This window comes from Fusarium subglutinans (assembly GCF_013396075.1).
Source record: "Fusarium subglutinans strain NRRL 66333 chromosome Unknown NRRL66333_c0000138, whole genome shotgun sequence".
In the NCBI taxonomy this organism is placed as follows: Eukaryota; Fungi; Ascomycota; class Sordariomycetes; order Hypocreales; family Nectriaceae; genus Fusarium; species Fusarium subglutinans.
In genome coordinates, this window is record NW_023502201.1 from 83989 (window position 1) to 106372 (window position 22384).

Sequence of the window (22384 nt, forward strand, 5' to 3'; positions counted from 1 at the left end):
CGAATGATAGCGGATATGGGCACCTGGAGCGTGCGTTTTCCGCCTGAGCGGCCCGCCGCCAGGTATTGGGCCGCACATGTATAAATGCCGGTATCCGACACGCTATGCAGTGATTGGCTTTAAAAATACGGTAGTTGAAACTCGTATATGAGGCTGATAAGTGGTGAACCCGTCTAGCTGGAATATGTCTCACCATGCTTAGTGGCTTTGGCATCATGGGACTGTTGACCGAGTCATAACAGCACGACACGCCATTCGTCCCTGATGATATGACCACCGAAGGCCCATCAAGAAATATAATACTTTCAGGAATGAGCATTATAAGATGTTGAAAAGTGCTTTAGAACCCAAGAGACATGGAAAAGAACACGACGTTGGAGTTGTATGAAATGTCTGTCATCAAGTTCAATATAGGTACCATGGCAAGAGTATATATCACCCGGTAGCCGACATTCCTGTATCAGTTGGGCTCCTCTCCTCCCTATTCGACAGCTAGTAATGAAGCAGTAATACAAGTCTGCAACCATGATACAGAGTAGAAGAGACACCAATAGCACGGACCTTTCGAAAATACGTCCCGGCATTTTGGTTAGATCGCGACGCCTCAAAACGTGTCCTCAATTTTAGTGCAGAATTTACCTTTCCACGTGCGGAACCCTCTATCACTAATCTCGGGTGGCCCATAGCCGATTGTCGCTGACAAGGTATTTACTGCAATTGGGTGACTCTACACGGGGATATCGCCAAAGCTGGTCCGGATAAGCGGCCAAACGGCAAACATCAGTGGTCGACAAGGTTTACACGATAAAGCGACCCACGAGACCAAATCTGATACCGTCTAGCTCACGATATGCAGGCCCAGTCTAGACCGTAAAGATAAAGTCGGGGTAGATAACCTGGGGTAGCAACCGATTTCGGATCCTGTAGAAATAAGGACAAGGTCGCCCACTGAGATTGTGAAGACAGACTGAGTCACTTTCTCACTCACCTTCGCTTCTCCTCATCTGTCTCTACCCTTTCGATATCTCTGTCAACGTGCACAAAGGCGACCATGGCCTCTCCAGAACTGCAGCAGATGAGCGACGAAAAAGTCACACCTTACAGACCAGCCGATGAAGAGGTTGTCTCCATGAAAGGCGAGACGCTCGAGTCTCATGAAGTCTTCCAGCAGACAGATGATGGCGTTCAGTTCAGAACTGTCAGCTGGCAGCGAGCCACCATCATCTTTCTCAAGATCCAGTTCGCCATGAGCATTTTGAGCGTGCCTGGTGCGTTTGCGACGCTTGGTGCTGTTGGAGGCGGTCTGTCTCTTGTTGGCTGGCACACTCTGAACACCTGTAAGTCACTTGTTCAATTGGGAAGATAAAGAGATCCACTTGACTAATGACTCTTTTGTAGACACTGCATACATTCTGGGCGAATTCCGAAACCGTCACCCCGAGTGCCACAGTACGTTCCTAACCCCCCCTCGAAGCTTATACCATTAGCTCTAATAATGTGAATAGCACTCGCTGATATGTGCGGTCGTCTCTGGGGCCGCATTGGCAAAGAACTTGTTGGTCTTCAAATTCTGGTCGCCCAAGTCCTCATTTCCGCTGCCGGCATCGTTTCCATCTCGACGGCATTCAACGCCATCTCCAACCACGGCGCCTGCACAGTTATCTTTACCCTGATCGGCGCGATCTCAATTACCTTGGTCTCCTCAGTACGAACCTTCAGCCGCCTTGGCTGGCTTACTTGGATCGGATTCTTCACATTCTTCGTGGCTGTCTTCATCTTCGTTGTTGCGGTTACCCAGCAAGATCGCCCTGCAATGGCTCCTCAGACTGGTGACTACGAGCTGGGTTGGACTGCCATTGCTCACCCTACCTTTGTAGCGGGCATCACTGCCTCTGCCAACATCTTAATCAGCAATAGCGGATCATCTATGTATCTTCCTGTGCTGTCGGAAATGAAGCGCCCTGAGCACTTCAAAAAGGCCGTGCTTGTCACAGGTGTCCTCGTGCTGGCCATGTACCTATCTTTCTCCCTCGTCATCTACAGATGGTGCGGCGTTTGGCTGGCAACCCCCGCCTTCGGAAGCGCAGGTGCACTCTTCAAGAAGATCTCGTACGGAATTGCGCTTCCAGGTCTTATTATCGGTGTCGGCATTTACCAGCACGTGGCTGCCAAGTACATTTTCGTCCGAATCCTCCGCGACTCCTACCATCTTCAGGAGAACACTATGGTCCATTGGTCTACCTGGATTGGCAGTAATCTTATTCTCGGAATCCTTGCTTTTATCGTTGCCGAGGCTGTCCCTATTCTCAACTACCTCCTGGGTCTCGCAGGAGCCGTCTGTTTCGCTCCCTTCAGCTTGATCTTCCCAGCTCTCCTCTGGATGCAAGACTTTAAGCATTATAGAACGGGTAACTCATCTAACAAGGCGAAGTATTGGTCTCATGCCCTCATCGTACTCGTTGGATCGTTTATGGTCATTGCCGGAACGTAAGTCAATAAATCATCACCCCTGTAATATGTGCCATAGCTAACCCCCTTGAAGTTACAGTGTGGCCGTGTCCATCCAGGATGCCTACCGATCCGGTCTGATTGCGAAGGTCTTCGACTGTGCTGATAACTCTGGAACCATCTCTTGAGCCGCACAGTAGCGTATCGTGGGTCGACGCATAGTGGCCGATTCGGGAAGGAAATGGAGGGGTGCCCTAGCCTAGTTGTGAATAGAGCACACGTTCTTGAAGTGGCGTTCGTATATGAAGTAGCGTAAGATAAGGGATTCAGTATTTATATGATGTCTGCATTTGTGACTCTACCCGCCCTTCAAAAAGGGATAGGATATCCGCTTATTAAGTGCGTTATCCGATGCGCGGGCCGCGTGATTCTTCAATGTCACGTCGGATAGCGCACTGTCCCACCTGGTCGACGCGGTTAAACCGATCACTCAGAGATGCTTAGTTTGATCGATCCATGAGATTCTTTGTGTAGCATTTCAACATGCGCTTGGCTCCTTATCCGCGCTACTTTGGTTGGAAGGCCTCCTTCTTCGTGCTCAGTGAAGTCGTAATAGTATGTAACTAGACATCATCGGAACGTAATCCCAAGCGAGTGTATATTGGTATCTAAAGCGAATGTATACGATAATTGGAGAGTATAACGCGAGTGCATGCCCTAACCAGCCAACCCCTACCATTTCATGTTCTCGTGAACACATCGTGTTGCCATCGCCCTCTCAAGAAAGGCCCTTGGCAATGTTGGCATACTGCGAGTTGGGGTAGCTCAAACAGTTGTTAGTGCTATCAAGAGTTCCAAGCTTCTTGGAGCTGGTACCGATCAACGAGTCAGCACCAGTCTTGTCAGCAGACGCCTCCCAGAACATGCTGCCACCAAGGCTAAGGTTCTTGATGTAAAGGACCTTGTTCTCGACCATACCAGGGGTGTCAAAAGAGATAAGTTCCTTCGTGTTGGAGTCATAGCTGTAAGAGGCTTGAGCATCGCGATCATAGACAAGACTAGCTCCAGCTTTGGGCAAGGCCTTGTAGTCCCAGATACCATTCTCCCAGCTTCCAGATCCGACACCAGAGTATGTCTGTCCGAGGCCAGCGGTGTTCTCAAATGCCCGACCGTATATGGGCATGCCGAGGATCATCTTAGCAGAAGGAACACCACCGTTGACGTAAGCCTTGACGGCCTGGTCAGTGTTGAACGGCGTAGCATTAGGGATCTTGGTGTTGGCATATTTGTTAGCTTGATGACCGGAGAAAGCGCTCCACGAGCCGGCGTAGTCGTAAGCCATGAGATTAACATGGTCGAGGACGGAGCCGAGGTCCTTCATCTTGAGCTTGTTGTAGTTATCAGGACCTGCCGGGGCAGCGATCGAAAGCTGGAAGTGATATCCGCTGGCGTATTGCTTGGAATAGGAGTCGAGCTCGCTGCGCACGGCCTGGAGTAGAAGGATCATGTTACTAGCCTCGGTAGCGTTGGCGGGGTATTCCCAGTCGATGTCGATACCATCGAAGCCCCAGTCTTTCATGAGAGTAACGGAACTCTTGGCGAAGGTGGATCGGGCAGCAGCTGAGGCAGAGGCGGCAGGGAAGTTGGTTGACCAGGTCCAGCCACCGATGGACAGCATGACTTTGAGTTTTCGGTTGGCCTTCTTGAGGAGGAAGAGCTGCTTGACACATCCGTAGGCGTTATTGCCGGGCTCCTCCCAGGCTATGTTGAGTCAGCATGCTTCTCCAGTATCAACAGGCAGCTGCGCTTACAGTCACCAGTGTAGTGCTTCTCAAGATCGGCATACGAGTCACCGGTATACCTGTAATCTGTCAGCGCCTTGTAAAGTATTGAGTGTGATATGTAAATACTTACACGGTGCCATCAGCTCTCACATTCATGAAAGCATAAAGCACGTGAGTCAGTTGCGATGCGGGAAGGTTCTGGGGTTGAAAGTTACGCCCGTAGATACCCCTGCATGCGATGAGTGAATGAACCAAGAGCACGTGAGGAGGAAGACAAACCAGTTGACAAAGTAGACAGCGTTGACACTGCCGGTCGCCTCCTCAGAGATGTCGTCGTTATTGGCTGGTACGACAAGGGCTGGAATGCCAGAAGTCATATCGTCGAGTGCGACCATTGTGAATGTTAAGTTGCGCTAGCAGAAATGTTTATAAATATTGTAAGACTGTGATTCGAGGTTGTGATCTTGATTGATCGTTTTTCTGCTAAGTACCGGTCTTGGAGAGCATTATATACGACTGAAATCATTCTTAAGAACATCTCGTCAAATGTAGTATCCGAAGATAACAGAGGACCTGTCATTCTCCAAAGTCATCAACACGACTCAGCAGGGTCTTGAAAGACATGTTGAGTTGCAGCGTTGGGAGAAAGAACAGGTGCAGAATAATCAAGTGACTTTTGCACCGCTGTGATGACTCTAATTGCAGTGAAAAGTCGATTGTAGCCGTGGCTAATGGACAGACTGCGCTCAGGCTCAGACATGTCCGGTTGCAACGTTGCAGATCTGTTTCAGCAACGACGACGATCGCAGCGACTGTCAACAACACATGGCAAAAAGAGCTCCCGGAAATAAAGAAACAGAATATTGGTATCAGACTACTCATGAGCCAGAGTCGGGTGATAAAGTCGGTCGCGATTCACCGTCGCATTGGTTTGACAATAGGGCTGCTAAACAGGCTTGCTCCGATAAGGTTGGCGACGGTAGAAGAAACATCGAGATAAGGTAAGTGGTCGCACGTCACTTGATTTATGTCTGGTAGTGGCGATGTAACCCAAAGCGGAATTTATTCTGTAATCTGGTGTCTTTTATCGTAGTTGCAAACTAAGGTAGTATTCGCAAGAGCGTGCGTGATGCGGGCACCAGGCTACTGAGCTGGCACGACGAGTGACATCCTCTTGAAGCAAGCGATCAGGCTAAACTTCGAAACATCTTCTTCCTCAGGTCCCGGACTATCGAGCCAGATGAAATTGACAGACTATCCTATGGTAGAAGTAACGTAGTGCCTCAGAGGCATTCGGATGACTATCGAAATGCATCCCCGGCATTTGCAAGAAGCCATCATCTTGGCAAACCCCCTCGGAGATTTCCAAGCGCCCAAAAAAGCTCTCGTGATCACTTCATCACCCCGAAAATCCCAATACTACATACATCAATGTCTGATCTCAAGTTGCCATGGCGTCTGCATTAGGAAGGTGGCTAACCAATGGGACATTGACATCCAAACAAGACATTTGAGCAGGTGGCGCATGTCTCACTCCTGAGTCGGGTCTAACTGATAAAGGAGATCCCTTCAGCGGTCAGATATCAACACCAGCAAATCATATTGCAACGATTGCCAGCCAGCAAAGAATTCGGGCCGGGCCATTACTCGATGTTGATGGAAAGTCCGGGGCACGAGGAGACATGGTCATTCGTTTTCCAGAGGAAGATAAGAATCCTGATTCCATGTTTTTGAACTGATACCGAAACTCGATGTTCTCACATCGCACACAATATGCTGTCATCTACCAGTGAAATATTACGCAAAAGATGGTATAGTGCTGTTTGAGCTAAGCCCAATACTGAGAAGATCCATATAATTCACCAAAACCTCACTATCAGCATGAAGATCCTGCTGCACCCAAATAGCCTGAATGGCATTCGTCACCGCCTTCATGCTTCTGACCCGTGCATCGCGCTGAGTTCTGTCAATCAAGTTAAGAATCGCAACCCGCTGATCGTCTCTCCCTGATTCACAAGCGAGAATCAGCAGAGGGAAGAAGTGGATGCAGGTACACGATGCCACTGGCCCCTCAAACAGTGCATCTATCAGCGAGTCTAGAAGAGCGGGTGCTTCCCATGGACTCTGTGAAGCGCGCGCTATATATATTCGTGTTGCTACGCGATAGAGTTCCAAGGCGACTGCGCTTTCGGGGTTTAGACTATTCGGGATCGGGCTGGCGATGAGATCGTCGACCTGCGTTTCGAGCCGTTGGAGTGAGTTGCGATATTCCGGGCTGTGACTTTTGGGATCTTTTGGATCGATTAAGATATTGCATGCTTCAAACAGAAGGCTCATTATCGATGATGTTGGATCTATAGAAGGGTGACTCTGGAGATTGTTTAGCTACTAGACTTAAAATTATCGTGGTAAGCTTACGGGTTTGTATATTGACAATGAAGACATGGCTACATGACCAGAGCGTTGGGCCGGTATGGTGAACGTGTTCTGAGCCAATGCTTTGTGTCGCCAGTGCTGTGTGCTGAAGCGTGAGAGCGTATGATGATAGTTGACCCAGTCAATGACAGCGTAGGTTTCAATCTCAGAAGAACGATCGCTGAGTTGCGTAGCTTGAATAACGTCCACAGCGCCCCAAATATGCCACAGCCATTCCCCTGAACTATCAGAAGGGCGTAATGTCTTGGACATCAGCAGGGCCTCGATAGTCTCCGGGATCACGTACCTCAAATGATCCAAGCAGCATGGAAGCAGCCACGTGCTGGGAGGCATTCACCAAGGACAATTCTCCATCTTCGGCGGAAATAGAGAGCAGGTGAAGTGCCTGAACTTTGAGCTTGAGAGCTGTTTCGCTCAGGTCGTGCTGATGAAGGGAAGAATAGGCTAGCATAGCATGTAGAAGAGCCGAGGATGAAGTACTGTCGTTAATCATGGCCATTTTCATGAGTGCATCACGTATGCCAGCCGCTGGCGTGCTGAATGTGACCAAAGATAAGTGCGCTAGGTCATGAACTAACACGAGTCAGAAGATATGGACATCATCAAGGCACTGTAGCCCTAACAGTAATGTAACAGTTCATTCTGATTGGCATGTATCGCGGGGTGTTTTAGTGATTTCGAAGGTTCAATAGGTACATGGGCCTGGCCACACTGTGAAGATAGGTAATTATGTAGCTCGACATCGCGAAATGATGTATTGATCAGGAAGAGGCGACTGGGTATCTCGCTTGTCTTTTGAGGGGACACAGACGCTTGCCTTGCCGTAGTGCATACCATCGCCCTCTTCCTGTCATTGATTCGGGGCCACGATAAACGAGCTTCATAGCCTTGACAGGTCAATTGAGACCGCTTGCATTTGTCACAATACGGTCGGACTCCGTCGCATTGAATCTTGCGAGCTGATGCTGATGCTTAGTGATTACCAATTCGTTAGTCGCTTTGCCAACACTAACCTGCGCAAGTCCAACAGCTTTTTCGGGGTTTCATCTCAACAAATCAACCCGAGACACCGATTGATTTCGTTTCCAATAGCAGATATCGTACGGTAGGTGAAAGCAGTGAGATCTCAATCTCTCGGTCAAAGTTGCTGGTGATGGGGTCTCTCAAATGATAAGCAGGCCCAGAATTTGTCATCAGCACTAAGTTTAGAAGCACCAATGATCGGTTGAGGCGACATTCCCCTGTCATCATGGCCCCCACTGGAAGCAACTTTTATCGAAGCTAAGATCGAGTTCTTCCTTACGCTATGCTTCAATGATGACCGGACTTTTAAGATGCTTGCGAAGACTCCGTCTCCAAAGAACTGCCGGATCATGTATCCGTCACCTTAGAGCATATTAGAAATCACTATGGAATGAGGAAATTGTTAGAATATGGCGGGGACCCGCGGAGGATAATAGGCAGTATATATACAGCTGGAAATTAGCTGGAGAGCAGACTTAGCCCGTCAGACTGCCACTACCATAATCTCTTCTCCCAAAGCTGTGATGTCTTTCTATCTCGTCACACAGGCCACTGGCCAACAAAGCCAATGGGTCATCAAGCATCTACTCGAAGCTGGCCACAAGATCCACGCCGTCGTGCGCAACATCGAAAAGATACCAGCACTGCTAAGTGACCCGAACATCACTCTCTTCCAGGGAGAAAGCAGAAGCCTCGACGATATCTTCAAAGCTGCTCAGGGCTGCGAGGCCGCTTTTCTCAACACCGTTTCCTTCCCTGGCTTGGAGGTCCTTCAGGCCAAAACAATTGTCGAAGCTTGCGAGAAGGCTGGCGTCAAGAACCTCATCGCCGCTACCGCCATTTGTACAAATCGAAAAGATATATGGGATAATGAAGGTGTCAAAGCTATTCCTCGTCTCCATGAATACTATGCTTCTAAATACGAGGTTGAAAATATTGTTCGCACTGGAAAGTTCGAATCATACACTATTCTCCGGCCCGCACTTATCCACTACGACTTCTTTATCCCAAATGCCTACAATAACTTTCCACGTCTCCCAACAGAAGGCGAAATTGATGATCTTCTCGCTGATGGGGCCAAACTCCCTTACACCGATGCTCATGACGTGGGAAAGTACGCTGCTGCGGCCCTTCAGGATCCTGCCAGATTTCGGGGCCAAGAAATTGACCTTGGAAATGAACTGTTCGACTTTGAGGGGGTTAGGAATATCCTGGTCATGGTCAGTGGTAGAGAAGTCGGAATTGTGAAGCGCATCCCTGAAGAGGTGGAAAAGTTGGACATCGGTGTTCATGGCCACATGTTTCAGCATTTTGCCAACTTGAAGCCCTTTGGATTTGTCGAGAGAGGCGCCAAAGAGGTTCAGAACAAGTTTGGTATTCACTTTACTTCACTTGAAGACGCTTTACGAAGGGACAAGGATAGACTCATGGAGTGTATTCCAGCCAAAAAGGGGGCTTAATGAGGGGTTATAATGAGTTGTTTCGTAGGATCATAGCCAAATGATATTTAGTAGTCGAATGACAAACAGAGTTCATTATGCACAGAGCCAACCAATCTCAAAAGGATAAAATAAGGGCATCGCAATACCCTGATGAGTATAGTCCTACTGAGATCCTCTGCAGATATACAAACATAATCTTATATGTTATCAAGAGTAAACTAGATGACGTGAGTGATTTTTTGTTGAATGGTTGCTGGACATGTCATTAATTGAGCTTCTCAAAGCTTTTATCATTTTGCACCGACAGGCTACAGACTCGTAAGCTCTAACATTAGCTGCCGTACTTGGGTGACATCAGAAGGCGTTTCTCGGTAACGCCCCTTTCATCCATTTTTCTCACGGCGGTCAAATGTGGCTCTCCGCCATCAGATCCACAACAGGCCGCTTGTTGTATCGGACATCCGCAATGATGATCCAGAATAGTCCGCAGATGATATGCAAGAATTCCCGCCTAGTACAATACCTACAAATTAACAGTCAATTATAAAAAGGACGTCACTGGGTCTTAGATCTGTTGACTTGGCATACCTCCTCGCCTGCTTCATACATCTTCAAACCATTTCCCGATCATGTCAAACGACGCCGAATCTCCTCCTTTCGTATACACGCCCGTACCACTAACGAATAAATTGCATTCAGCTGTGTATGATGCTATAGATCCTTCACAGCCTTCGCTTTCCCAAGATGGGAAGACAGTTCTCATCACCGGTGGATCTGCTGGTATCGGCTATGCCATTGCCGAGAACTTTGCTTTGGCTGGTGCAAACAAGATCATCATCACTGGCAGAACTCGCCCAAAGCTTGACAAGGCAATAGAAAGCCTCGCTCATGATCACAGCGACCGCGACACCAAATTTGAAGGGGTAGTCTGTCAAATGTCTGATTCCAGCAGTATTGATCATATGTTTGACAACTTGGGTGCAAATGGTGATCACGTCGATGTCTTGGTCCTCAATGCTGCTCTCAATGTTGAGGGGTCATTGTCGGATCATGGCTGGGAGAAGACGTGGGAGCAGTTCATGGTCAACACTCGCGCGCTGCATCAACTATGCGATCGACTACACAAGCAAGAACAGGGAAAAGGAAAGGTATGAAGCCATCTCTCTCTCTCTCTTCTATTTCCCACCTCCTGCCCTCGCTTCACAAATTACTGACAGCCTGGAACATAGTACTATATAGTCAACGTCTCATCTGGTGCCATCCATGACTCCCGCGGCCCTAAAAACTTGGCTAGTTACTCCCTGACCAAGGCATCTGGGACTTTGGTGGTCCAGAGACTCGCAGACGAGAAGGAGCCCTCTCAAACTCAGATCACCAGCTTTCACCCAGGCGCCATTCTGACAGATCAAGTTCGCGATAAAGGGATGGCAGAAACGATAGTGAACTGGGATGACGGTAAGTTTTGTGATGTGTCTTTGCAATACAAACATGCCTAATGGTTTTTAGTGAGTCTTCCAGGCGCGTTTGCTGTATGGTGCGCGTCAGATGAAGCTGCCTTTTTGCATGGTCGATTTGTGTGGTCAGCTTGGGATGTCGAGGAGTTGAAGAGTGGATCGATCAGGGATAGGCTTGACAAGGACGGTAAATTCCTTCGCATTGGTGTTCATGGCTTGTAGTGGCAGATCACCCAAGCCCTCAAGTGCGAACTTGCATGTACTGCTGTTAGGGTGGTGATAAGTCATACACCCACTTGGCCCCATCGCTGCAAGGCTTCTTTATCGTGACGAAGCCAAGTATTCATGTCGGCAAGCCCTTGGCCCGCAGCGCGCAATAGAACCCCTAGATCATCCAAGTCACCAGGCATTGCGTCGCGAATGTCTTTATGTAAGCGAATCATATTGCATGGCAGCGAGGGATGCGCAAAATCGTCGCAGACCAAACGCCATTCCGCAGCTGACTTGGCTTCCCAAAGAGCCTTCTGCGCGTTAAATCTTAGGTCGTGATTGCACCGGAGACCGATGGGCCAGTTCCCTCGAAGATAAGTGTAGGTGCCCTGTGCAAGCTCTATGCACAGTAGCGTGCGACGAATGGCTTCTTGCTCAACCCAAATCTCCCAGCTCGCCCCAATAAGGTCATCATCACAAGACGATAATGATAATTGCAATCGCGATGCCCAGATTTGAAGAACAAAGTTGTCGCGTTCGGCTTGTGTTTGTTGGCTGATACTGCCTGGTGAGAACAGTCGTATGCATTGATAGACAAGAAGTGCTTGGACTGAAGGAAGCATTCGCAAGTCGGCGGTATCGTGACTTAGTGACGCTGCATCTAAGACTGCGACAATGTTGGAGGCGCGCCTTGTAATCTCAGAATCAACGAAGCGCACGTTAGAAGTATTTCGGACGGCATGCAGTGCACTGCCAGCTAACGCGTCGCGCAACGCATCTGATGCCAGAGTCTGTGACGAATGGACGAATACATTGGATCCCTTGTCAGCCAGTGCCGTCGACTGCAGCGACATCAAATGAGCCAAGAATTCTGCGCGCGCCGTATAATCGTTTGCCGTGTGAGGATGATGTTCTGCAGAGTCGAGCTGCATGCCATATGCTTCAGTCGCAGAGGGCATCTGAAGAGGGAGCAAGACATTGTCAAATGAATCACCGAGGAGCAGGCTGAGCGGAGGCGGCACAGGCGTGACGGTGGGATACGAGCATTCTACGCCTTTCGCTGCGCAGCGCCTGCAGCTGGGGAGACTGAGACTGCAGCGGCGTTTGGAGCGTGCGCAAGCATTGCAAGACTTTCGCCGTAGAGACTGTCGCATCGCGACAATTGATGAGGGGATGTGAATGCAGTTGGGTTTGCTAAGGCGCGCAACGGCATTAAAGAGGTCCAGTGAAATTTAGAGTCTCATAGTGAGCCGTTCACCGAAAAAGCGCTGTAAAACGAATCCCGCCCACGGTCGATGGATCCACTCCGCCAAACAGCGGATCATTTGGGGAATGGCAGAATCCAAGTGACGATAATTCCCTTGGATAAGTCTTACATCGCTCAAAGCTAATCTCGCATGTCTTTCTTCTTACGCAATTCCTTTGGGGTCACATTTGACGCTGTGATTCATAGTCGGCTCTCTGAACCAGATTCCATGGTCAGATATCTGTTGGCTACCTTAGACAGTGAGTGACCAGGAGCGGAGCGGAAAACGACTGCAGGGTCCACTTTTGGCCGCCTACTGTAGCCTGTAGCACTACTAAGTTCTGTCTGCTGGTTTAAGCTCTCAGCCACAAGCCTCAACTGTAAATAACACATCTAGCTAACAACTTAGACGCCTGTAGCACTACTCCGTATGCATTCTCATGAAAACAGATGCGTCAAGCAGAGCCTCTGGGTATCACAAATCCCTCATCTGATCATCGTCAGCGCTGCCAAGATGCGCAGCGTAGCACTTGGGCACTCGGGGACCCGCTTTCCCTTTCTTTTTGATCCTTACGACATCTTTTGATCTTTGCTTCAGGCACAAGTCCACGCTACACCAGAACAACAACATCATCATCCTCTCCAGTTTTATACCTTCTAGTAAAGGACGTTGAGACCTCGTACGGATATAGCCTAGGTGGTTGTCATCCAATCGATATCGCGTGGTACTTAAATTTGGATATGACATCTTCTCAACCATCTGGCTTGCCCGCGAGGAAATTGCGTGCAAGCATGTCGCTGTCGAAGTCGGCATAGCAAATCCAGACTACCGGGAAGTGGACATCATATCATCGTAGAGACTCGGAGATTATAGTAAATGGTGCATCTTTCCGACACTGACCTTACGATCCGACCTCCATCTAGGGAACTTTCTTCTAGGTTTACCATTTACTCAACCATCTTTCAGATACGCAGATGTACGAGAAATTTGGTTCACCAAAGCCCGAACCCATTGCCCAAGACGGATAACCTCTTCCACCAGGCGTACCTAACCACGTCTACTGGCCTATTTAGATGGCCAAGGGAGGCGACAAGATCACACTCTCTGAGTCAAAGATCCACCTCGTCGACTTCGGTACAGCATTCTATCCTGATGGATGCGATCTTACCGCCCTGGCGATCGCCCAACCGCCAAGCAAGTTTCAAATACAGATTAGACGGAATATTGGGCGATACCTGAGCTTGAGAAAATTAAAAAATGAACCGAACAGTCATAACACATTTCAGATCAATAAATTGCATGAATACTCCTGGATTGTTCCGTATATAAGCTACTATCGTATGACTATACTAATACAGCGGTGTAGGCCCGCGTCAAATTCGTTCGCAGTGCGTTGCCAAGCCTGCCTTGTCCTCTTCAATCATTCTCTTCACCTCACACTGAGAACATTCCGATGCTGGCAAAAATCCATCCAAATCCCGAATCTCAAACTGACAATCTTTCGCCTGGTCAATACGTTCGTAGAGAACTCCCTGGCATGACAAAAGTTCATCGCATGACAAAAGATCCTTGCACGCAATGCAATAGTACTTCGTGAAAGTGACTCGGCACATTTTGATGTATGGAAAGGGATATGTTGAGAGTGTGGGTGAGGATGAGGATGGAGATGAAGATTTGGATGCTTGGAGACGAGAGAGGAGGGGGGATATATATACTATTCTTCTTTTCGTGATATCGTGGGCTACTGCGGTGTTCAGCAATCAAGTCAGCTAAAATATCAGCTGTTCAGGGATCAAACGCCACGAATGCGTTGCGATCCTCCTATGTTCTCCTCTGTTCACATTTCTTCTTTCTTTCCAGGTAGGGTGGACACTGTTTTCATAGGCGATTCAAATTCATCTGTTCCGACAGGTTCTGCACCGCCTTTCTCTTTCTGGTCTGGATAGGCAGAACACTCTCTCTTCTTTGAATACCGAAGGATTCCGTCGCACTCAGTGCAAAATATACTGGCCATCACTGCAACTCAAATGTTTTGAAAGTCAATAGTTTTCCTTTTGATGACACTTAACTGATGGGTGAATATAATGAGGAATAGGCTAATCTTCGTAGGTGTCCAAGTAGTTGGGGAATCTCTCAGAAATCATCCATGTACCCTAATTTGACTATGAATCACAGATCTTCGGTACATAACCAATCCATCACTTGCTCATGTATTTGTGACACCGTCTTTTTCTGCCTCTTTTCTTTTCTTTTCCCGGCACTTTCGGCATTTTTTATTTGGTCGACGTTTGTCTATGGTCTGGATGCTAATCCTGCATCCTCCTCTCGGCTCCCCCGGATGCTCATAGCATCCATGGTCTGTTCTCCAGCTGAGAAGATGATTGCATGTTGTGCATCGGAAGTTAGTATATTTTGTAAAACACATTTTCTAACAAGTATTCGAGCGGTTTAAGTATTCTTTAATATGGCGTTTGATTTTATCTGAATTCGAGGTTTGGAGAAAGGAAAGAGATGCGGGATGAAACCGCTGCTTTATATAGTTTTGTATCTATGATACGTGAATCACATATCCATCTGATCGTCTCCTTCACTCATGTGCTCTTGTGTGTACATGTTTGTGACTCAGCTTTGTCGGTTCTTTTCGTTCGCCTTCTTCCTTCTTCAAGCAGGTGTTGCAATGCCAATAGCCTATGTCCCTACTCACCGTCTCGCTTGTGGGTATACAGCTTCCAGATCTTCTCGCTTGTGACACCTAGCCAGCTGATACAAGAGTACAGACACTTGAAAAGTTCGATTCAGTGTCATCAAGGGTGGCTTCTTTCATCCTCGCTGAATCAGCCTTCTACTCATCTTGAATCTCCCCCTCCTTCACAGCACTATGCCCAAACTTTGCTAACAGATCTTCCAGTGATGGTTCAGAGGAGCCTTTAACAAGCGCCAAGATTTCTGTCGTTTCCTCAATATTCAAAGCAACCTTCCCATACTTCTTCGCCAAATCAGTGCCGTATACAAAGAACTCGTATCCATGAGCTCCGACAACGTCAGGTTTGTGTGAAGAGGTACACTTGATGTCAGGTAACTTTGCATCTCGATCAGGCATAGCTTCACTATGTTCAAGACCACGGTCGGACAGACACATTTGCTCACGAATGTAGTTGCAGTCGAAGAAGATAGATCCGCCTGACCAAGCGTATCCGTTACCGGTCAGACAAGTCGTCCTTTTGAATGTAAGGATTGCCTTCTGCGACACGCCGCAGTAATCATGAGGGTCCTGGTCGTTTGTAACACAAGTCTTTGGACCTTTGGGCAGGCCCCCAAACTTGGCGGAACGAAAGGTCTCGTTGTCTTCACAGCACTGCCCTGCTCGGCGGTTGTAGCAGCGGTGGTAAGAGCCTTGACAGTTATGTGAGGCCCAGTAGTTGGTGATTGTTGATGCGTTGCAAAGAACGATAGCAAAGCCGATGATAAGTAGAAGGTGTCGAGACATGTTGGCAAATCTGTGAAGACGTTATTTGGATACAGAATTGTCCGCACTTTTATACTTGTCCTGGACATCTGGAAACCAAGCACAGTGTCTGACATTTGAAATTTATTGCCGAATATCCGTGTTTATCATTGCCTCCTCTTGAAAACATGCAGGAATGATACGATCTGCAGTAAAGAATCTTGCCGTTTTAACCGGGAACCTATGTTGACTGAGCTCCTATTCTACTGATAAGTCGGTACAAAGTAATTCCCGCTACACTATGCCTAGTATTGACCGGAACTCTTGGATGAAGTAACTTCTGTTTTGATTCGTCCAATACGCCTATGACGCCTATGCCTCCTCAAGCTTTTGACAGCCAAGTATCTATAACAAAGCTTAGTTTTGACTGAACATTGTAATTCTTTTCTTGAATCTACTAATCGCTTTTAGAGATGATGTTCTGTGACATAGTTGGCAAATTGATGCAAGAGTTTAGTCTCTTTTACTTCTTACTGAGTATCTCATGGCCAACCCATGCGTCCACTATGGAACCAGGTAGCCCCCCTCGCCAACTTCTTTCAGCTCCACTAGCTGCCATTCTAAGGTATCTGGAGCCAACTATGAATGAATTAATCACAGAGTAGTAGCTTGGCATGGCGATCTCGTATATTTGGCCTGGATAGTCTATGTTAGGCTCCTCAAACTTTATTACCTTGGGGAATCCACCTTTGCTGCTGCATGCCACCCTCCATATTCGGATCCGTCGGTCCTGTCAAGTCATCCACGTGTTGATCGACGTCCTTTGACTACATATAATATTATTGAAATCCACAATATTGTAGTCTCTCTGGACTTCATTGATTAATATTGTTCCCAAAAGGGCCTAGACGAAGGGGTTGATTTAGTTTTAATTTACAAACACAATTTTACTATCATGTTCGAACTTTCAGCGTCTTTCTATATGCTCGATAAACCCAATATTTGTCTGGTGCCTCATTCCAGGCCTGATTGCTCGTTATCAACCGTAGAAGAGTTAATAACATGGCAAGAGGTAAACCCTGATTTTAAGGCTTAATTACTAAACGTCAAAAAGCTATTGTGTAACTGTTATAGAGGCCTGGCAATGATTATAGTTTAATATGAACCTTTACCGATCGCGTTTATATGTGTGGGATGCATCGTGTGAGGCCGAGTTGTATCGTCTTGGTGGGTGCATCAGAGCACTTTGAACCTGCGAATACGGCTGAATGAGTTATCTTTTGAAGTTTAATACTATGCATATACATATTTCAATGGCTACTGAGATGAAATAATAGATTATCAGATATAAGGCAGCTGTGTAATTTATAGCTTAACCTATGACTAAAAGCTTGTATTAGCACAGACAACTTAGTGCCAGAGGCATTTACCATACTCTATGAAAGATCTGCTAATTTGACGTCTATGCTGATGAGGAACCAGTAGCAGCCCATCTAGGACGCCCCCTTCCATGGCAACACTCGTTTAGTCTTAAGGTTACTGAGACTTGTCACTGGTTTCGCTTTGGAAGGTTACATCCATGGTTAGTAACCTGAGGACATATTCTTGTCATATCTACCATTGATCAGGGCACGTATATATGAAACGTTTTCTTTGTCACTTCTAACTCATTGGACACTATATACTTGGAAGGAGACTAGTTCCGCAGCGGTTTTGCAAGACAACTTGGGAAGCACCATCCTCACGACTGCATCTAAGCACAAGCAGTGCAGACAGCGGCAGCAGAAGCCTGAACCTGAAGAGCCTCGAGGAAACCGCAGTTGTCAAGGACACAGTTGATGGCTGAAGCCTGAATGGCGCTGGAGCTGGCGCACTGGCAAGCAATGTCGCTGCAGCCAACAGCGGAGGCGGCGGAGGTGATGCAAGGAGCCTTTGAAAACACTGTTAACACTTGAAAGACCGCGGGTTTTCAGGATTCACTTACACCGCAGGTAGGGATAGCAGAGGTCTCAGGGCAATCAGTAGGGTTGGCTTGGGGCATGGCAAAGGCAGTGCCGAAGAGAGCAGCGACGAGGAAAGAGGTAGAGAACTGCATGTTGAAGAGTGGTTTCTGATTGATAGTTGGAGACTGAGTTGTAGAGTGTTTGTGTTGAGATGAGTTGTTATCTGTTTTGAGGACAAAGCCTCAGTATTTATAGACAAATTCTCTTATAGTGAATCACATATAAACATGGACTTCCTGTCTCAATCACGCCTGTTCCCCTGAGCTCGGCATTCTCAATTTCCTTCAATGAATCAGAGGCCATGTGAGCCCTATTCCCTGTCCAAGAGATCCCTGATAAACTGCACTTCCCCACGATTTCGCATGCCGTTGTAACCTCAATGCCAGGATTCCCCTCGTTTCTCGGCCAGTCGAGAACGGCACAGCTTTCCCCATGGGGCGCTATGACCTATGTAGATCTTTAAAGGATCGCAATTAAGGCCCAAAGCGGGCGATCGGCCGATACACGGATTTCGCACGCCGAGGAATGTAACTCTGAAAGCTCTTCGTCGGTCCTACATGTGAAGTATGCTGCTTAATTATGTAAAAGGCAGTCCGTAGGATGCTGGCGCCGTTTGGTGCGTTTGTAGTTGCTGCGTGAATTCTGCTTCGGGAATTGTCACATGCTGAAACGGAACGAGGAGGGGAGAATATGCCGCTGCCTGGAAATGCTGGGGACTAGTACAATCTGAGTCCTGTCAATATTACCTTCTTATTTTGGTTTCTGAAGCATATCGAAAGAAACAGACGTCGACCACGTACGGTCCGTTCGTGCGGACATGAGCTCAGTTCTTCACCGGACAAACAAAAGTGCCAATCAAGTTATCACGAGCTATCAGAGGCTTAGAGCTATTGGGATATAGTGAAGCGTAGATTGCCTAGCAGAATAACTATACTTTTCTAGCCATTGGCCGCCAGATCGTAAAGTTGATGGAACAAGTCTCGTATCCTTCTTTTATCATTATCATTCTCCAGATCACTGATCTTATACAGTTCCCTGTGCAATGGATGGAACTCTGTCTCGTGATACCCGCCTCTCGTATGCCTGTCACACCACATCCTTGGGGCTGGCCTGAGCCAATCGATGTGTACATGTATCTTCGACATTTGACATAAAACGTCCATCAACAAGAGCCACCCTGTCAGATCCGATACAAAGATATCGTGGAAGGCCACACGCTCCAGGGTGTCTTCGTGTCGCCTTATGACGTCTACTAATTCGCTCGGACGACAATATCTGCAGCTGAGTGTGAGCTCTTTGAGCCCTGGTATTTTGAATGTCGAGAGGTAGAGTACCTCATCAATCGCCATATCAAAGTCCAGTGCTAATTTCGATAGCTGGGGGAAGCACGAAAGCAAGTGGTTAAACGCGCCGTTTGGCCAAGCCCGACGCCCTGCGTATACAGTCATTTTCAAGGACTTCAGGCCTGAGATGGCAGCGGGCCCTGCCATGCAGACATCATATATATCGAGGGGTCTGCAACACCGGTAATGAAACCCCCGCAAGGGTTTGTGGCAAACCTTATCGGCAAAAATCTCGACATTCTCTATGCCAAATTCGGCGCTCAAGGTAAATATATACCCAATCAAATATCGGATAAACCAACTAGCTTTCGTAGTTCGCAACTCAAGATAGTCCTGGAGTTCGTAAAGCTCGTGTCTCTTAAGTTTACTTAAGCCCCAAGGTCGTTGGGTATTGGTGAGCGAGATTGTATTGCAATTCGGGAGTCTCTTAAAGGCCTGGTCTAAGGCAAATATGAAGGATAATGACGGTAACCGCTGGGGTATATCCTTCATGTTCTCGAACCTTATCTCCTTCACTATCGTTATGTTAGCACATCTTAAATCTTGTTCCTGGAGTTCAATGTCGTGCTTACCTCCAAAGTTCAAGCGGGCTTCGCATTCTTCCTCAACTCCGAGCCAGTTACCTCTCACGAAGCTGGGTGCGAAGCCAACCTTTCGAACACAGGAAGCGAAGACAGGATGGTTCGCGATGGACACGAGATTCTGCACACTTTTCTCATGGAGCATGATATTACGTGTGTGAAAGAATCTCTTCCCAAACGTCCCCATCGTGACTTCGTTGAACCGTTTGCAGGTCTGTCGTAGAGCGGCGAAGGTGGATAGCGGCACTTCAGCTACCGCCATCAGGATGAGCTCATTAGGCAGGTCCTGCATGGAAGCCATAGTGGCATTACGTGGAGTAAAGGGATTAATGGAATGAGTGCTTGCTCATGATATGAGCATGGTGAGAGAAAAGGAAGTGAGCATGGCAGACTGAGATGATCACTTTATATTGTGCATTGAGGCCAGATTATAATCTTAAAAATTCTTACCTGAACTAACCTAGCTAAGTTTTGTCTGAGATTTAAGCTCTCAGCCAAAGGCGTCTTTGGCCAGCCTTGGAGGTATATAAAATGCTCCAATCCGTCGGCCAAAAAGATTAGCTCAACACCACAAAAACCCCAGATCTCCCATACATGGACAACAATATCCCCAGCATAATCCAGGCGTGTCAATAGGGGTTATAGGCTTCCGCCAAGGTACATAATAGCTCCTGGTCGCTGTCGTGTTTTGAAAGCTTCACAAAGTTCGACATCGGAGTCACCATTCCCCCCCTCAGTGATTTCTGCATAATGTCAGAGTTTTGAATTCGCTGTGTAGTTTACAGTTGAGATCTGTGGCTTGTATCACCACAGAGAACGTGGGCGGTTTCTCCGAAGGACGGGTCATCACGACATCGGCCGTATACTGTAGTAGTTGGTTGAACATCGTGGTATGATTCATAAGTTGTGAGCCACATGTGAGATCTGCAGTTGAGACATGCGGCTGATGGCTTAAATCAGAACAGAGAGCTAAGTGGAAGGCTTTTGAGGAGAACTTTATATTATGAAGAAAGAATATCGTGTTCCTGTCATATGTTATCCGCCTAAAGCTTAACCTTCGCGGCAGCATTCAGGCACACAATTGCGCCTTGTAACCCTATCTTCTTTACTGCCGAATACTTGGACCGATATCGGCCCAGTAAGCGCATTTCCTTTGTAAATCGGGGCTAGTCTTCACCATCATCGTTTTCCCGCCTGTCTCAAACTTCAGCCGCCTCCGGCCTTTTTCAGTCCATCTGTCCCACCTGGCAGCACTCTTATCGCGATGCTTATTCGGATCCAAGGTCCGAATGAAGCTTGTCCAATAGGCTTGGATCACGGGTACGACAGGGACATTCTTCCCGCCATTGAGGTAGCTGGCTGGCGAGCCCGGTCCAGGTCCGAACACGGCTTGATTCTCGACGACATGGGGAACACCGTAGCCTGCAGCCATCTGAGCGGGGTCCTGGACGTCATACCAATAGTTCCAAGAGTTGGGAACGCTGTGGAATGGCAGTGCATTCGAGATATATAATGATGAGCACATGTATCTCATATCGCCATAGACGTCGCTGACCTGACGCCACCAGCATCCAGGGTTAGGGCAAGACTCGTTTTTGTTGGGATAGAGTTTGTTGATTTGCCTCAGCTGCTCGGTAGTTATGAAGGGAAAGTTTGCCTTCATAAATTCGTTGCTTTGCACCAAAGAAGACGTATTCACAGGCGTGAATACAGTACCTCCATTAGTGTCGTCGCCAGCCATCAGAGGGACTTTTACGAACTTCCCCTCCTCAAAAACCTGATAGGTTACATTAGGCACGAGCTTGCCATCGATGCTCGGAGTCCACATGAAAAGAGGCGGCGTGGTGCTGCCTAGGTTTGGAAGGTTCTTGTTTGCCCTCTGAATGTCCCGGGGCGGCTGCACTTGAAGGCAGTCAAGGATATTCTTCTTCGTACCAAGGCAGCCTAAACGCACACCCAGAGTATTGAACTGATACACAGATTCCTGCTCGGTGAGGAGAGACCCGAACGAGATAGATTGGGCAATAGCACCGTGGAAAAGACCTTCATCCTTCCCTCCATAAGCGGTGAGATGCAGACTGACACTCGCAGCACCAGCAGACTCGCCACCAATGACAACATGGTCAGGATTCCCGCCGAACTTGGAAATGTGCTTCTGAACCCATTGGAACGCCTTTCGCTGATCGTGGAGACCGACGTTTGGTGTGATCTGTTCACCGTCGTTGAGAAAGCCGTATACACCGACGCGATAGTTGATGGAAACGACGATCATGTCCAAGTCGCCTGCAACGACCAGAGCAGTGCCGTTTGCGTTGGCATTTGAGTTGCCATTGAAGCCGCCGCCTTGGATATAAATATATACTGGAAGGCTGTCCTCCACTGAGGCTTTTGTTGGTGCCCAGACGTTCAGGAAGAGGCAGTCTTCGGCCACAGTATCGCCAATGGTGTTGGGGTCAGAATCTGTTCCGATGCATGCTCTTCCCCGCTGCAGAGTGTTAACAGGGGTCCTTGGGCCGACGGAGGAGTGACGTGACCTACCTTGGTGGCATCCTGGACAGCTCTCGTGGGGACAGGATCCTCGGGGAGCTTGAACCTGCGGTGCCAGGTCGGAGTGGCAGCATATCGAATACCAAGCCATTCCGAGACACCGTTGTCAAGGACGTGGCCTTTGTATCTGCTGTACCCGACATCAACCGTGGTGCTTACAGCAACAGACAAAGGCAGCAGTGCGGCCAACAGGATTATACGATATAGCGACTCCATGTTGAATACCTGTCGGATCATCCACATATTCGTTCAACTTGATCGCAAACTACACGACTCTAATACTGTCTTCGGCAGCCAGAAGTGGACCCCGGTCGGTCCATCACCGGCCCTTTTACATCTGCCATGCTTCAAGCCGTTAAAACTAACAGGCTAAAACTCACGAGCTTTCACCGACCGGCGTCAAGGTTACTGTATTTGGTCA

At 48.0% G+C, this 22384-nt stretch overlaps 10 protein-coding genes across 10 annotated transcripts; 3 read left to right on the forward strand and 7 right to left on the reverse strand.

The window, feature by feature from the left end:
- Positions 1-1051: 1051 nt before the first annotated feature.
- On the forward strand, positions 1052-2636 carry FSUBG_9238 (neutral amino acid permease; the record flags this gene model as incomplete). Its single annotated transcript, XM_036687729.1, has 4 exons — positions 1052-1337; positions 1399-1449; positions 1506-2487; positions 2543-2636. 4 exons carry the CDS (start codon positions 1052-1054, stop codon positions 2634-2636), a joined length of 1413 nt encoding a protein of 470 aa, XP_036535294.1.
- Positions 2637-3226: 590 nt separating this feature from the next.
- Positions 3227-4627, reverse strand: FSUBG_9239 (chitinase 1; the record flags this gene model as incomplete). Its single annotated transcript, XM_036687730.1, has 4 exons — positions 3227-4209; positions 4260-4309; positions 4363-4461; positions 4512-4627. 4 exons carry the CDS (start codon positions 4625-4627, stop codon positions 3227-3229), a joined length of 1248 nt encoding a protein of 415 aa, XP_036535295.1.
- Positions 4628-6029: 1402 nt separating this feature from the next.
- FSUBG_9240 (uncharacterized protein) lies at positions 6030-7167 on the reverse strand (the record flags this gene model as incomplete). The annotated part of the gene is made up of 3 exons (XM_036687732.1): positions 6030-6602; positions 6651-6911; positions 6955-7167. 3 exons carry the CDS (start codon positions 7165-7167, stop codon positions 6030-6032), a joined length of 1047 nt encoding a protein of 348 aa, XP_036535296.1.
- A 1048-nt stretch (positions 7168-8215) lies between these two features.
- FSUBG_9241 (uncharacterized protein) lies at positions 8216-9151 on the forward strand (the record flags this gene model as incomplete). The annotated part of the gene is made up of 1 exon (XM_036687733.1): positions 8216-9151. The coding sequence occupies one exon, from the start codon at positions 8216-8218 to the stop codon at positions 9149-9151; it is 936 nt and encodes a 311-aa protein (XP_036535297.1).
- A 611-nt stretch (positions 9152-9762) lies between these two features.
- FSUBG_9242 (peroxisomal short-chain alcohol dehydrogenase) lies at positions 9763-10809 on the forward strand (the record flags this gene model as incomplete). The annotated part of the gene is made up of 3 exons (XM_036687734.1): positions 9763-10281; positions 10363-10588; positions 10640-10809. 3 exons carry the CDS (start codon positions 9763-9765, stop codon positions 10807-10809), a joined length of 915 nt encoding a protein of 304 aa, XP_036535298.1.
- Positions 10810-10871: 62 nt separating this feature from the next.
- Positions 10872-11951, reverse strand: FSUBG_9243 (fungal zn(2)-Cys(6) binuclear cluster domain protein; the record flags this gene model as incomplete). Its single annotated transcript, XM_036687735.1, has 1 exon — positions 10872-11951. The coding sequence occupies one exon, from the start codon at positions 11949-11951 to the stop codon at positions 10872-10874; it is 1080 nt and encodes a 359-aa protein (XP_036535299.1).
- Positions 11952-14886: 2935 nt separating this feature from the next.
- On the reverse strand, positions 14887-15531 carry FSUBG_9244 (uncharacterized protein; the record flags this gene model as incomplete). The annotated part of the gene is made up of 1 exon (XM_036687736.1): positions 14887-15531. One exon carries the CDS (start codon positions 15529-15531, stop codon positions 14887-14889), a length of 645 nt encoding a protein of 214 aa, XP_036535300.1.
- Positions 15532-17242: 1711 nt separating this feature from the next.
- Positions 17243-17584, reverse strand: FSUBG_9245 (uncharacterized protein; the record flags this gene model as incomplete). The annotated part of the gene is made up of 2 exons (XM_036687737.1): positions 17243-17419; positions 17474-17584. 2 exons carry the CDS (start codon positions 17582-17584, stop codon positions 17243-17245), a joined length of 288 nt encoding a protein of 95 aa, XP_036535301.1.
- A 1532-nt stretch (positions 17585-19116) lies between these two features.
- Positions 19117-19717, reverse strand: FSUBG_9246 (f-box domain protein; the record flags this gene model as incomplete). Its single annotated transcript, XM_036687738.1, has 3 exons — positions 19117-19168; positions 19338-19350; positions 19408-19717. The coding sequence occupies 3 exons, from the start codon at positions 19715-19717 to the stop codon at positions 19117-19119; spliced, it is 375 nt and encodes a 124-aa protein (XP_036535302.1).
- Positions 19718-20521: 804 nt separating this feature from the next.
- FSUBG_9247 (cholinesterase precursor) lies at positions 20522-22179 on the reverse strand (the record flags this gene model as incomplete). Its single annotated transcript, XM_036687739.1, has 2 exons — positions 20522-21901; positions 21955-22179. 2 exons carry the CDS (start codon positions 22177-22179, stop codon positions 20522-20524), a joined length of 1605 nt encoding a protein of 534 aa, XP_036535303.1.
- Between the last annotated feature and the right edge of the window lie 205 nt (positions 22180-22384).